General features: G+C 38.1%; 1 protein-coding gene across 1 annotated transcript; it reads right to left on the bottom strand.

Moving 5' to 3' along the window:
* Positions 1 to 668: 668 nt before the first annotated feature.
* On the bottom strand, positions 669 to 14,798 carry ipp (intracisternal A particle-promoted polypeptide). The gene is made up of 10 exons (XM_079876258.1): positions 14,654 to 14,798; positions 11,104 to 11,476; positions 9,266 to 9,477; positions 8,116 to 8,335; positions 6,567 to 6,722; positions 5,763 to 5,930; positions 3,501 to 3,638; positions 3,128 to 3,250; positions 1,952 to 2,172; positions 669 to 1,855 (listed from the first exon to the last, which is right to left on the bottom strand). Exons 2-10 carry the CDS (start codon positions 11,438 to 11,440, stop codon positions 1,631 to 1,633), a joined length of 1,800 nt encoding a protein of 599 aa, XP_079732384.1. The 5' UTR covers positions 11,441 to 11,476; positions 14,654 to 14,798; the 3' UTR covers positions 669 to 1,630.
* Positions 14,799 to 15,279: the final 481 nt, after the last annotated feature.

Genomic DNA, 15,279 nt, shown 5'->3' with positions numbered 1-15,279 from the left:
TTTATTCCTTGGTGCATCTTAAACATTTTGTTAAAAGAGACCTGTCAAACATTTGTGGTGTACATGAAATCTGAGAATGCATTTAATGTCTCAAATGTATAAACCAAATGTCACTCTTTTCTATTTTATTCTGAATCTTTGTACATGTTACCGTGCAGGTGTAATAAAACTACACTATTACAGTGTGACTGTATGACTGACTAGTTGTCAATAGAAATTTACATTGTGATATCATATTTGCAACGACAAAAATACAAACCGATCATAAAAAAAAAAATGTAAATTCCAATTTACATTGTGCTAATAGTTGTACTTATAGTTAATGACAGTTAAGGAAGTGAATGGACATTCATTTTGGTCTGATATTACAGTAGGACTGTGTCTGTAGAATCATAATTCATTAACATATTTTGTGAATGTCTGTGATGGCCACTGAGTTAGATATGACAGTCTTACAGGAGTGGAAAACTACTTGAAATATTAAAGCTCTCAGCTGAACAAATTCTAGTGCTTAAATTTATTAAAATATTTTTTTAACAACAATCAACCAAGCAGGTTTCCACAAGCTTAAGATCGTGAGAAACAAAGGTACAATACAAAAGTGCAAAATGTACCAAATAAAACATTTTGAAATGAGGCAAATGTGAAACTGAACAAAAGCAGCAAGTTGCTGGCTAAAATGCACATCAACAACACTGAGATGATAACACCACAAACAACTTAACGCAATGGACCACGAACGGCATGGGTGAACTGAGTGACCTTTTGATGAATGCTCATGATCTCAAAACTATGGAAGCTCATTTCCGCCACAGAATGAAAAGTAAAGGTAAATGCGACTTTTTATCTCAGAATTCTGACTTTTTTTCCTCACAATTGCGAGTTTACACCTCGCAACTCCGACTTCTCAAAATTGCATGATATAAAGTCGCAACTCTGCGTTATAAAGACAGAATTGCGTAATATAAAGTTGCAATTGGGAGAAATAAACTCGAAATTCTGACTTTTTTCTCAGAATTTAGAACGCAATTGGGAGATATAAAGTCGCAATTGCGTGTTTTAGAGTCAGAATTGTGAGATATTAACTCAAAGTATTTTTTTCTCTTAAAATTGGTCTTTATAACTCGCAACAGCGAGTTTATATCTCACAATTCTGAGAAAAGATGTCAGAATTAATAAACAGAAGAAATAAACTTGAAATTCTAACACGCAGTTGCGAGTTATAAAGTCACAATTGCAAGAAAAAGTCAGAATCGCAATTCTGATTTTATAACATGCAATTGAGGCTTTATATCATGCAATTCTAACTTTATAGCTCACAGTTCTGAGAAATAAAGTCAGAATTGCGAGATGTAAACTCGCAATTGTGAGATAAAAAGTCTGCAATTATCTTTTAAAATGTTTTATACTGTGGAGGAAACAATCTTCCATACAAAACACAAGCGGTGTAAAAAAAAAAAAAAAAAAGGATACACCTTGATGCTTCACTCCCAAACATGCCTTCTCAATTTCACAGGTTAACATATGAGATCCCAGGTGTCCTTCTTAACTCGTTTAAAAAGTTTAATAAATTAGACACTGTAAAATCAGTTAGAAGAGTGGAGTTGAGTGATATTGCTGGTTGTGAACATCAGAGCACGGCTACACCTCCATCACAGCGGCTTGTGATCATGTTACCGATCTCGGTCCATGTGTCCAGGTGCGGGTCATAGATTTCCACCGAGTCTACAGTAACCGGTGCTGAAAAGTCCCGGCTAGTGGTCCGACCACCCACCGCATATAACAACCCATTAACAGCCGCCACTGTTACCCCAGCGCGCGGGACGGCCATCGACGCCACCTCCACCCATTTCTCCTATAAGAACAGAGCCATACACAGCATTAAAAGGAGAAGCATTTGCATAAAGGGTCGACTTGATATCATGTAAGCCAGACTTCATGGAATCCTAACCTCCTCTAGGCAATACTTTTCCACAGTGTCCAGTGACCCCAAGGCCTCGTTCCAGCCTCCTACAGCGTAGATGCAGTTATTGAGGCTCGCTACGCCCACGTACGCCCGTCGGGTCACCATGACAGGCAGGGCGCTCCAGCGGCGAGAGATTGGGTCGTACACCTCAGCCGAGCGCAACTCCGTTCCCTCATCACTGATGCCACCAATCACATAGATGAAGCCTGGAACATTCACACACCACACTGAAGACTAGAGCCTGCATATACGTTTTCCCCATACTCCCACACTTCTGGATGCATCGTGGTGAACACAAGCTCAAGATAGGTTCAGGCTTTATTCTACGATATTAAATACATCAGAAATTGTGATAAAAAAAAAAGGCTGATGCAAACTTCCTACAAAAATATGTAATCACTGGCTTTTTTATCTCACAATTGCGAGTTTACATTCCTCGCAATTTTGAGTTTATATCACACAATTCTGACTTTATAACTCGCAATTGCGACTTTACAGTATATCACGCAATTCTGAGATAAAAATTGCGATGAAAACTCGCAACTGTGAGATAAAATGTCAGAATTGTGAGATAAAGTCAAAATTACCTTTCTTATTTTTTTATTCTGTGGTGGAAACAAGCTACCAGACTTTATAGTTATGTCCAGTTTGTGAATGTATCATTCTTTTCTATTCGTTCTTTTAGTGGACTTTATCATTTTAAACTGGTTGAGTACAAATGTATATGTCACAATTCACATTTTTTTCCATCATCATTTGACATTTCTCCCCTCAAACTCTGAAACTTTCTGTGACGGACCAAAGCACATGAAAATGAGGCAAGTGTTTGGGTTTCTGTTGTTGAGTGTCTAGCCGTAACATTCTAACACTGCATCGTTTCACACTGTACAAGTTTGGCTGAAAAGTTGTGCTAACCCTGCTGTGGAGAACAGAGAGTGAAACGTCTTTATGATGAAAGAAGAGGTATACAGTAGAAGTGAAGAATCATGCACAATTAAGCCAGGTAAATGTATTCCCATTTCATTTGATGTTGATTTTAATGCTACACTATTTCAAATAAATGGGTTTATGAAACAAAGTGGATGTTCAAGTCAAATATATTAAACCTTTAAAAGTCATTTATTGGTCATCACTATGGTTCAGTTATCCATGAGGACGTACCTTGCAGCTCACAGCAGCCAAAATAATATCGAGGAACAGCCAAGCTCCCAATAATCTCCCATTTGTTTTCTGATGGGTCATATCGTTCCATGGTCTTCCCAATTTCCGAGCCAATCCAGCCTCCTGAAACAATAAACAATTACATGTATGCATTTGGCAGACACTTTTATCCAAAGCCACTTATATTGCCCACAATGTGTACATTTCATCAGTTCATGCATTGCTAGGGAACCCATGAGCTTGGCGTTGTCAGAACTATGTTGAACTACAGGAATCTTCATGCAATCAATCACATGCTGTCATAGTGAAACCCAACAAAACCCTGAAGAGAGCAGCAGACTCGCCCTGCCAGGAAGCGTATGAATTTGCATACCGAGTGCATAAAGAGCTCCATGACAGGAACAGACTCCAACCCCACAGCGTGGATAGGTCAGAGACGCCACTGCCGCCCACTGCTTGGTCACTGGGTCGTACCGCTCCGTGCAGTCGAAGATCATCGAGTCTTTTTCTCCTGTGCAATACAAGATGGCTGAATGTTTACCATTGTCTCCTAAAATACAATTTTAGTTCATTGCTATGTGGTTATGCTAGGTAGCTTTATGTGATGGCTTAATAGCCAAACAGCATACACCCATATTCTGGCCTCTAGACTCAGATCTCGTTTTCAGTGTTCAAGTTCTAATAGTCATTCTAATTCTATGAGAATATTGAAGTCCACACCACATTTATAACGATAACAACAGGAAGGAATGATATCATTGGAATCACTTTCAAAACAAATATTTTCCCCCACCTGATAAACGATAAAATCACTGACAGCCAATCAGAATCCACCTTACTTAAAAGAGCTTGAGCATTTTAAATGACAGACAACATAAGTGCAGCACATGCTTATAATATACAGAATGTTATAGTTATTGTGTTTGGTGTGAACGGGCCTTACGTTTTTTTATTCGTTTTCTCAAGTATAAGTTTGTAGTAGTAATATTGAGGTTTTAGTAGAGATACTGATGCTTGCTTTTAAAGCCCCCCTGTGGTGAAAACCAAGTTTTTAATTTTGTTTATATGTCTATGTGGTGTTTTTAATTTGCTTTAAGACAAACCATGTGTAAATTCATAAGTCATCAACACCATTGCTGAGTATTTTCTCCTTAAAACTGCAGTGAACCAAAGACAGTCTCAAGAAAGCGGTATTTAACGTGATTTTAAAAAACCTTTAAATATGTCATTTTGGTGATCAAGGATGAGTTTTAAGTGATAAAATTATTGACTACAGGGGGACTTTATACACACTATATGGACAAAAGTATTGGGGCACAGGAGTTTCAATCAGACCCATTGCCACAGTTGTATAAGATCAAGCACCTAGGCACGCTGTCTGCATTTACAAACGTTTATGAAAAAAATGTGTCTTTCTGAAGAGCTCGGTGAATTCAAGTGTGGTACTGTGATAGGATGCCAACTTTGCAATAAGTCAGTTAGTGAAATTTCATCCCAGCTAGATATTCCACGGTCAGCTGAAAGTGGTATAATTGGAAAGTGGAAGCGTTTAGAAACAGCAGCTACGAAGCGGAAGACCATGTAAAGTGCTGAGGCGAATGGTACGTTAAAGTCACCAACTCGGGGCGCTGATTCCATAGCCAAAGCGTTCCAAACTTCTACTGGCATTAATAACAGAAAATATCAAAAACTGTGCCGAGGGATTTTCTTGGAATGGGTTTCCATGGCCGAGCAGCTGCGTGCAAGCCTCACATCTCCGAGTACAATGCCAAGTGTCAGAAGGAGTGGTGTAAATTACACCGCCACTGGACTCTGGAGCAGTGGAAACCCGTTCTGTGGAGCGATGAATCATGCAGTCAGATGATGGGCGAGTCTGGGTTTGGCGGATGCCAGAGGAACGTTACCTGCCTGACTGCATTGAGCCAACTGTTAAAGTTTGGTGGAGGGGGGATTATGGTGTGCGGTTGTTTTTCAGGGGTTGGGCTTGGCCTCTTAGTTCCAGTGAAGGGAAATCTTAATGCTTCAGCATACCAAGACATTTTGGAAATGCTTCCAATGAAGCATGCTATGCTTCCAGCTTTGTGGGAATGGTTTGGGGAAGGCCGTTTTCTATTCCAGCATGACTGTGTCCCAAGTGCCCAAAGCAAGGTCCATAAAGACATGCATGGTTGGATGAGTTTGGGTTGGAAGAACTTGACAGGGCCACCCAGACCTCAAACCCATGGAACACCTTTGGGAGGAACTAGAACGGGATTGCGAGCCAGGCCTTCTCGTCCTACATCAGTGCCTGACCTCACTAATGCTCAATACTGGATGAATGGGCAAAATCTTGTGGAAAGCCTTTCTAGAAGAGTGGAAGCTGTTATAGTTGCAAAAGACCAACTCCATATTAATGTCATGTCACTTATTTTTTTCAGCATTTAGAATGCAATGTCATTACAGTCCCTGTTAGTTATAATGGTCAGGTGTCCCAATACTTTTGTCCATTTAGAGTATTTCATAGGGGGTGCAGCCAAGAAGTGTTTTTGCATGGGCCCTAATATTGATGAGGCAACACAATAGAACAAGCACAAAAAATAAACCCACACAAGACATTTTTGCATGAGGCAGCACAATAGAATAAACCCACACTTACCCCCTACTACATATATCATGCCTTCCAGTACCGCCACCCCGAGTCCACTGCGGGCCTGATGCAGGGAAGACACGGTTGTCCAGTACTGACTGAACGAATCGAAGCGTTCAACACAGCTCAAAGCCCGACTGTCACTCCATCGGCCGCCCTGCAGGCGCGTGTATCCACCTAGGAGGAGGAAGAAGTTGAATTGGAAAGGCTGGAATGCACTACATGACTTTTGCCCAGATTTACAGTCTGGAAGAGTCAACAATAGTTAGCTGTCAGTGTCCTGGTAGCAGGACATTTGGCATGCTTTTTTCCCAGCACTTATTTTAGTAAGCATCAAAAATCTGTTAGCATTTGGACCCTTAAACACTCAAAATTCCTCCCGTGAAAACCAGGTTAAAACTGGACCTTGTATTGTCATGAAGACAGTACTTTTACTTATCCAGGCTTAATTTTTGTAATATCAACTTTGGCAATTGGGAGGACATTACTTTGTTTTTCTAGAGTCCAAATTATTTAGTAAAATATATATTTTGTATAATAAGTTGAGTTTAGTACATATGCTTTACAGTAAACTTTTTTTGAAGAACTTCTGCAATAATCTGCTGAGTGTCTTCTTCTTCAAAAAAAAAAAAAAAAGAATAAAGACCAGCCTTAGGTCTGTATTCCAAAGCATTGATGAATTACAAAATAAATAATAAAGTAATAAAAAAAAACAATAAAGTTCATACTCAATAGACAGTTAACAGGTTAAGATCTGTTTCGATTTGAAAACTCGAATATCCCAGCTGCACACTGGCAGAAGAGTTTACGTACCAATGGCATAGAGGTACTTGCGGGCTTTTCTCCTGGGCCGGGTCTTGGCCGTTTGCAGAAGGCTGAAATGTTTGCTCTCTTTAGGGGACTTGTTGACTTCAGTGTACTCTCTCAGAAGGGTTTGCAATGCAACCCGCAAACTGAAGTCAGAAATACCTGTGAGGGAAAGTCTCATCACCAATGAGAATACACAAAAACAAACATAATAAAACAAATAATTCCAGCTCTATTTTTTGTAAAATAAACAAGATCTGCACATTCATTCAATTCTCTATCGATAATGAACTTCACTTTATTTATTGCACTGCATTATTTTATTTCCGTTTATACAACAGTTCTTTCTGGTTCTCGAATCTGAATGGCCGAGAGCCTTTTCCAGCTGTGCGATATCCCCCAGTATCAGCACTCTGACCGTTTCACCGTTTGTATCACTCCGCTTGCGGCGGCTGTCATGGCGGTCGAGCAAATCCACCATATTTTTATTTTACAAATACTACTGTTGTTGTGTCACGGAATGTAGTTTTGAGAGTTTTTTTAGGTGAGAATGTGGTTATTTAGACCTCAAATATGTGACTCATATATAAACATAATGCCTATTTTACAATTTATTTTAGAGTTAAACATGACGTATTTTGGGTTTATCAAACGGGCAATCTTTGGTCTTATTAATCTATTACAATCGCTAGAGCGTCTCTTGAGATCAGGGGAGTGAGGTTTACATGCACAGCTCTTACTGGCCTACTCTTATTGTTTAAAAAAAATGTTTTTTCATTTAAATCCTCTTAAAATGTCTGTGTAACACATTTTGAAATACCATCGCATGTGAATATATATTTTAACATTTTATTTGCTTTTATTATTTGACAGAATATTTTATTCAGGTTATTATTAATAATAAAAGGGTTTTTTTATTTATTATTTGTGTTTTCATGTATTACTGCTGCCATTGTTTTTATTAAAAAAAACAATACACTTCTCAAATCTGTAACAGTGACTTGACTACGGTTACCGTAGCTATACTTTGTCAGAAAAGTATAGACGTTTAGTTCCACAATTTTTTCTCAGAATTGCGTGATATAAAATCGCAATTTGGTGTTATAAAGTCAGAATTGTGAGAGATCTTTTTTTCCTCAGAATTGGACTTTATAAATAATAATTGCAAGTTTATATATCACAATTCTGAGCAAAGAAGTCAGAATTGTGAGAAATCGCAATTATCTTTTACTTTTCTTTTTTTTTCAGTGGCGGAAACAAGCAAAGACATCTCTCATCTGTTTAAATGTCTTTCTGTAAATCTGTAAACCTTTTCCTATGTCAGACAATGTGAAAGTTTCTTCCCATTATATCTAATAAGAAACCTATGGAAGCTTGTTTCTGCCACAGAATAAAAAAAAAATGTAAAATGGTAATTGCGAATTTTTATCTCACTGTTTATAAACTCGCAATTGTGAGAAAAAAAGTCAGAATTGTGAGATAAAAAGTGAGATAAAAATTCGGAGTTTCATTCATTAGTGTCGCACTCATCTGAACGCCAGTCTCTCTAGCTCACCCTCGATGTACTTGTAGAGTCTCTGTGGGGACAGCAGAGCGAAGCGCACAGGCTCCAGAACCTCCACCACGTGCTTCTTCCGGTGGGGCACGTTGTGGTGCAGCCAGTCCATGGCAGCCGTGAACACTTGATACTCATCTTCAATCCTCAGCTCCTCACTGCGGAGCAACTTCACCAGCTGATCTTTAGACAAGCTGGAGAACTCTTCTGAGGAGCGAACCTGACACCACACACATGACCGAGCACAGGGGTTTTTAACACATGAGGTTTTGATTGGTTCTCAAAACAGTCATGGAAGCTGGTATTTGGAGAACAACAGTGGACAATAATTAGTTATTTAACTGGGTGACTTTCTATATAATTGCAATTTCTATACATTGAAAACCCTCCTATGCTGTTGGGGACAGTTTGACCTGCATTCAATTTTCCAACTGCTTGAAACACTGGTAATTTTGAGACATTTTCACATTTAGGGGCATGAATGTGCATGCAAATCTTTAACACATAGATGTGTTTTGGAAAGGCTTAATAAATGTTGGCAACATCAATTGTTTTAGGGGTCAAATTGATCCACCATTAGTTGACTACTCCATTCAATTTGCCAAAAATCAACACTTTGAATAAAGTAAGCCTAACAGAAAAAAGGGGAAAAGATCATCTTTCATGTAGCATGTAAAAAAATAAAATATACATGAGAAATAATGAATTTACTCTCAAAATTTAAGTCTCATATTGTGATTCATTCAAGGAGAATTTAAGTTTGTTTTTTTTTCGTCTATTTGAGTTTCACAGTCAAAAAAATCTGTGAAAGACTGTTTTTGGTCGTTCATTTTGTTCGATTCACCTATACTGCATGTTTTTGGATTGCGGGCGAAACAAGAGCACCCAGAGGACACCCACGCAGACTCGGGGGAACATGCAAACTCCACACAGGCCTCCTGGCTCAGACCTCCATGCTGTGAGGTGACAGTGATACCCAATGAGCAACTGAGTCCTTACAATACTCATCCAGAATCAACTCTACCATTACAAAAAACCCTCTCTTTTCAGTCTCAGGTTTAAACCTTTGAATCGGGGTGAAAAGAAACAAAGAAGAAAGAACACAATGCTGAGAATATTTAAAACAGAAAACTCGAGTCAATAAACCCACCTCTAGAAAGTGGCAGTGGATGTAGTCTTCCGTAAACTTTAACAGCTCCATACAGGCGATCTGCTCCAAAAAGCGATAGATCCCCACACAGTTGGACGGGTCCATGTGAGCCCGGAGGAATTCTCCGCAGATATCCACCACCTCACTCAACTGCAGCATGTCTGCAGCCACCATCAGCTCCTGCACGGTGTCCACCGTCACGTCAATAGAGCCTGTAAGGAGCAGGAGAAGGCCTTCTTCAAATATGTTTAGCTTTCATATACTTGGAAAAGACTATTACACACTATATAACAGAAAAGTTTTTATCCAAAGAAACTTTCAGTGTACTTTTTACAGGTCCAGTCCCCATGAACATAAAACTTATGTAAGGTTTTAAAATGTATTTTTACTAAAAAACTCTAAAACTGATGAACTTTTCAATGATTTTAATAGACTGTTCTTCAAAGACAGCGGGTATAATGAAGCATTCAATTGCCTGATATTAAAAAAATGATGTGTAGTCCTTTGGAATGTCCGCTTGGGTGTAAATGATCTGGTTCCAGTGATTATTGGATGTAGAAAATGTGTCTTTTTCATGTAGTTTGTTTGGAATGCATTGATCCCATTCGTTGTGTCATCTGTTGATTATGTACGACAGGATTCCTCATATCTGGCACCCGGAGGGCCACTGCCAACCCTAATCAAAGACACCTGAGCAAGATAATCAAGGTCATCATATTACAGGCCGCTGAGATTGATCAGGGTTTGAGGGCTTCGAGGATTTAAGGAACCCTGATGAACGAGATTATAGCAAATGACGCACTGTACACTATGCACTTATGCACTTAACAACTGTTTAGTGTATGAACTTTATAAGTTATCGGAGTCTGATAGCCCCTCCCCCTCCGCTACGTAATTAAAGCTGCGACAGTCGAGTGTCCAACGTCCCACGCTTCATTTTCTCCGGTTAAATAAGTGCATCATCCGGGTCATTTTTGAGGGCCACCAGAGCAAAACTTTATTTTTACAAGTGAAAACATCCCCAAATGGAAGTGTTTTTGTCAGGTTTAGCTCAATTCAGGATGCAAATCTCTCCCCGTATAGTGAAGTAGGCACAAACACACACACTCCACTTAAACTCTTTACAACTTGACAGTGTCAAAGAAGTGACTGGATAACGATCTTGTACCTTCCCCTGTTATAAATATCATTTTAAAGGGACACTGAACATTAAATAAAGGTTATGGTTAGGGGTAAAGTTAACAGTATAACTACAAATGTTAATTAAATGCAAGTATTTTAAATGCAATTGCAAAGCGCTCACATGTCTGCACATAATAAGTAGGCCTATATATTAACTGGTTAAATACATAGTAGTTAAGGCCACCTTATATAAAGCATGACCAAAAAATTAAAAAGGCTTAACCCTCTGGGAATTTTTTTTACTATTTCAATGAAAGGAATGTAAAATATTTGATAATGTTTTTTATTTAATATTTTGTATTTTTAGGGGATTTTATGGTACTACATTATATTTACGCAGTAGTTATAATCCATTTATTCACGTTTTGAGCATAGACCTAAAAGTTCAATTTCCAACTTAAACTGTAGTAAATCTGGAATGCTTTAAAGCACAGACTTAAGTTTGATCTCTTTTTAAAGATGACATTTGGCAAATTATTGCTGAAGTGAAAACGGGTTAAAGCAGTGAACACTAAAGATTTCACTAGATGAAATTCGTCTCCCATTCATTTCCAATGCGGTCCTTTTTGACCGTGAGGAGCATAAGTGTGACACTAGTAACATTAATAGTGACAATGGTCATTAGCAAACATACAACAAATATGATTCTAACATACCAGTGTAAATAAATCCCAGGAGAATTTCAAAGACGTCAGCCTCCACTCCGGCAATGCGAACCTCCTCCTCGCGGGCTTCGCTCATGCCTCCAGAGAACAGAGCAGTGAAATACGGGCCGCTGGCAGCCAGCACCAGCTTGTGGACCCCAAACACCCGTCCGCCCACCAGCAGCCGCACGTCGCAGAAGTCAGAAAGCAGACGCATCTTGTTCATCTGGGCTAGCAGGAGGCCAGCGTGTCTGTCTGAGGAGTAAATCCCACGATCACTCGCCGCCACGGTTTCATCTCCAGCCACAGACCGGCGAGTAGATGGAAGAGATGGACCAGCGGAGGACATGATGATTCCAGCTGGGCACCGCAACAATGCTTTTACCTAAAGCACACAAACAGAGACTTTCAATAATGCTATTCTCATCCAAAATCCCTCACAGTACCCTTATTACAGAGTCATTTAAAGACACAATTGAACAGAAAATGCATAAGTTGATTTACTTTGCATATTGTATTTGATCATATTTTATAAAAAAAATTTTTTTATTTATGAGCCTTGCTGGAAAAAAACTAAAAAAAAAAACTAAAATGGAGCGTAAACAACCATATAATCAACCAATTCAACAGACTGATGTCAATAGTCGATGAAAAGATTGAATTCATGCTTTTATTCACATATAAACTTTCATCATTCACACATCAGTTGTGGTAAACAGAAGAAAACAAGAACCAATGAGGTTCATTCTCTTGTGTCAAGCAGGTTTAGTTGAGCTTCTGTTTATGTCCACTGATCATTGTTTAAATGTGATTAAAAGCCGAAATGAAATCTGTTCATCATATAAAGCAATTAAGTGTCTTCGTAAAATTTGAACTAAATCTACCAATTCATATGGATTAGTTTTATGATCTCTTTATGAACGTTTTTAAGCATCAAAGTAATAGTTGTGTAGCTGTCAATGCAGGGACAGAAAGCTCTCAGATTTCATCAAAAAGATCTTCATGTGTTCCGAAGATGAAAGAAACGACATGATGGAGAGTAATCAATGAAAGATTTTTCATTTTTGGGAGAATTATCCCTTTAACAAAATCAAAGGGATCATTAAAATTGTGTTATTTTTAGGGCCGAAATGGCTGTAGCCCCTATTGTAATTGTTAGTTTTCTTCATCTTTGTTATTATTTCTTCCCTTATGAACGGAACATAGAACATTATGAAAATTGGTACACTTATTGTGATGATAATGAATAGTAATCTAACCAACTTCAGGTCTACAGCACTACTACCAGTTTAAAAATATACTTTTCAAAAGGCTTTTTATAACTTTGGAAGAAAAATGTAATTTAGTTCACCTGATTACTCTCTTCATGCTGATCACATTCAATAGCTGACATTAAGACTCCACCCATTACAGTGGTGGCCATTTTGAAAAGTACAGTTTTTCATTTTTTTACTTCTCCACCAACAAATGTTGTCGAATTTTGTCAAAAATCTGATCAGATGATCTTTGAACCGAGCTGCACAGAAATGACTGAACAGATTTTTAATATTTATCTTTGTTCAAAAATGATGATGTCATGAACTAAACGATGTTGACCCAAAATTTAATCAGAGGCTGTATCTCTGCAAAACTTTGATCAATCGAAACGAAAATGCCCGCCTTGCCGAATATTCAGGTAAATACAGTCAGTTGTAGAACGTAAATAGTTGAGAGAAAACGCATGTACCCCCAGTTTCACAGACAAGGCTTAAGCCTAGTCCCAGACTAAAATACATGTTTGAGCTGTTTTATCTGAAATGAACTTGCACTGGCATATCTAAAACACGTCAATGCCATGGTTTTGTCTTAAGATGCACACCAGTAATGTTTTTTCTAAGGCACGTTTATTAAAGCTACTTTAATATACTAATTTAACTAATGCCTAATCCTGGCTTAATCTAAACCCTGTCTGTGAAACCAGGCCGTAGTGTAATAGTAAATCTGTGAATCTGTGCATAAGCTCTTAAAGTGACAGCAGCCTAATAAACCTGCTGCTGTCTGTCATGTTAATCAAAGAACAGAACAGAAAAGCATTCGCTGCTCTTGACTGAATAACTTTTGTAACTTTAATTGTAAGCATTAATCTGTATTTAATTTATGCAATGGAAACTATCCAGTGTTAGTTTACATTTGAGTCATTTATTTCAATTTCTGTAGTATTTCTTACCTGAATACTACTGTTAGGCCCAACTGAAAATACTTATTTTGGGTTTATTTCATGTTTATTTCATTTATCTCTTCATTCTATTGTATTTATTTGTGCTACCGTTTGCAATTTGCTTATCTGTTCTTATTTATTGCTGTTTACTTGAACAACAATACTAGTTCAAATATTCAAATAAAGCCTCCCTGTGCTGTGTGTAAGCTATTACAACAAAATTACGGTGGAGAAATTATTACGGTGTATGGCTGGTTTCCCCCGTGAACTAAAGATTGTGGGTTTGATTCCTGCGTGGTGAAACTTTATATAAGAGTGTATTGTTATGTCACTTCAATTCCTTTGTTATCTGGGTAAGCATTGTACTAATCTTTCTTCCACTTGGATTAACAGATTAATGTGGCTTTTTTTTTTTTTTTTTTTCAATTCTATGATCACTGTAATATAAACTTCTTTTCATTTTAAATTCATTCTCACCTGAACTACTGAAGCTCGGTAGTAAGGTGAATATGTGTCTTCCAAGTGGAGCGTAGTAGTAAGTAACATTCACCTGATCTGAAAATTGTGGGTTTGATTCCTGCGTGGTGCAACATTATAAAAATGAGTGTATTGCTGTCATTTCAACTCCTCTGTAATCCAGATAAGCATTGTACTCATATTGTTCCTTCTTGGATTAGAAATGCTTTTTTATTTGTTTATTTTTATGTTTTTGTGAGAGTTCTTTCCAACAGACTGTATGATTTTGAGATCCATCTTTTCATAATGTGGACAATTGATCGAGGACTCAATCACAACTATTACAAAGGGTAAACACATTCCCTGGTGCTCAAGAAGGCAAGACAGTGCATTCATACATTAAGGGGGCATATTCTGCAAGGATGTATTGTTATTAACATTATCTAAAAAAAAAAATTTAGGTGGACATTTTGTGGTGTTCTATGGCTAAATAAAAGGCTCATTTGATGGGTGTAACCGAATAAACCCCAACCTGTTGTAGTTTAGTTTGGGCTGGGCTGTGTTGTGTTGTGTTTTAGCTGTCATGCTGCTGTGAACTGATCACAGAAACAACCTGTCGAACCTGCAACCTTTCAGGTGCTCAGACCAGATGATTAACAAATGAGCCACACCTCCTCCGTGAAGCTAGCATCACCCTGGACTCCGGTGTGGACTGAAATGTCCATGTTTCTGTGATAGGTTACCGCAGCTTGACATCTAAAATACAGCCCAGCCCAAATCCACAACAAACATCAACATTAGATGCTCAAACTGCAACACATCCGAAAAGCAAAAGCTCAGTTCAACGCGTAGAACAGTTAAGAGTGCAGGGCGATTTTCTCTAATCAATGGACTTATAAGCCTACTTACATTTTAATTTCGTTATTTTCTCCACTTCGTTTATCCATATGATCATAGACCGACTTCCGCATAGGCATCGAGTTTTCCTGCATCGGCATTTCAGTCTGTCAAACCGATCCGAAACACTCAAATATGTTCAGGAAGACTTCGGGACTGTGTACCAGGATTTCACGATTATTATTGTTATTATTTGGCTTTTTATGTTATTCGTTTAAATTATTACTTTTTTTATTATTTTTTCAGCCGTTTTAACAGTCCTGTTGGTGGCGGTAATGCGCCGAATGGCGTTCAATCTGAAGAACTAATCTGTCAGACCGAAGTAATCGATACACGGCCATGAACTTAAAATACTGTAACCAGAGAATGTCCGTAGACGGGCTCTGCTGTAACGTTCTTTTCTATTACAGAAAAATATACAACATTTGCACAAACATAATACAACTCGCAACAAATGTATAAGGGAAAACAATTTATGCCAGGAGTAAAAAATTACAATAAGTTAAAGTGACGCAATGTTTCGTAAGTCTTTTTTGCTTTTTGTTTTTATTATTATCTAAAGTAGTGCCATATTGTTTAATTTCTTTTATAAAATGTTCACAATTTGGCTTAGCTTTTGCCCAACTCTGTGTACAATT

The sequence above is a fragment of the Squalius cephalus genome (genome assembly GCF_949319135.1).
Source record: "Squalius cephalus genome assembly, chromosome: 7".
NCBI lineage: Eukaryota > Metazoa > Chordata > Actinopteri > Cypriniformes > Leuciscidae > Squalius > Squalius cephalus.
Note: the sequence above shows the minus strand (reverse complement) of the source record. Positions and strands in the feature narration are given on the sequence as shown.

Coding starts and splice junctions, on each gene's coding strand:
- ipp (XM_079876258.1), bottom strand. CDS start 11,440: ATGTCCTCCGCTGGTCCATCTCTTCCATCTACTCGCCGGTCTGTGGCT. Junction 8,336..9,265: donor TCCACTGCCACTTTCTAGAG/GTGGGTTTATTG, acceptor GTGTGGTGTCAG/GTTCGCTCCTCAGAAGAGTT. Junction 5,931..6,566: donor CAAGTACCTCTATGCCATTG/GTACGTAAACTC, acceptor TCCTCCTCCTAG/GTGGATACACGCGCCTGCAG.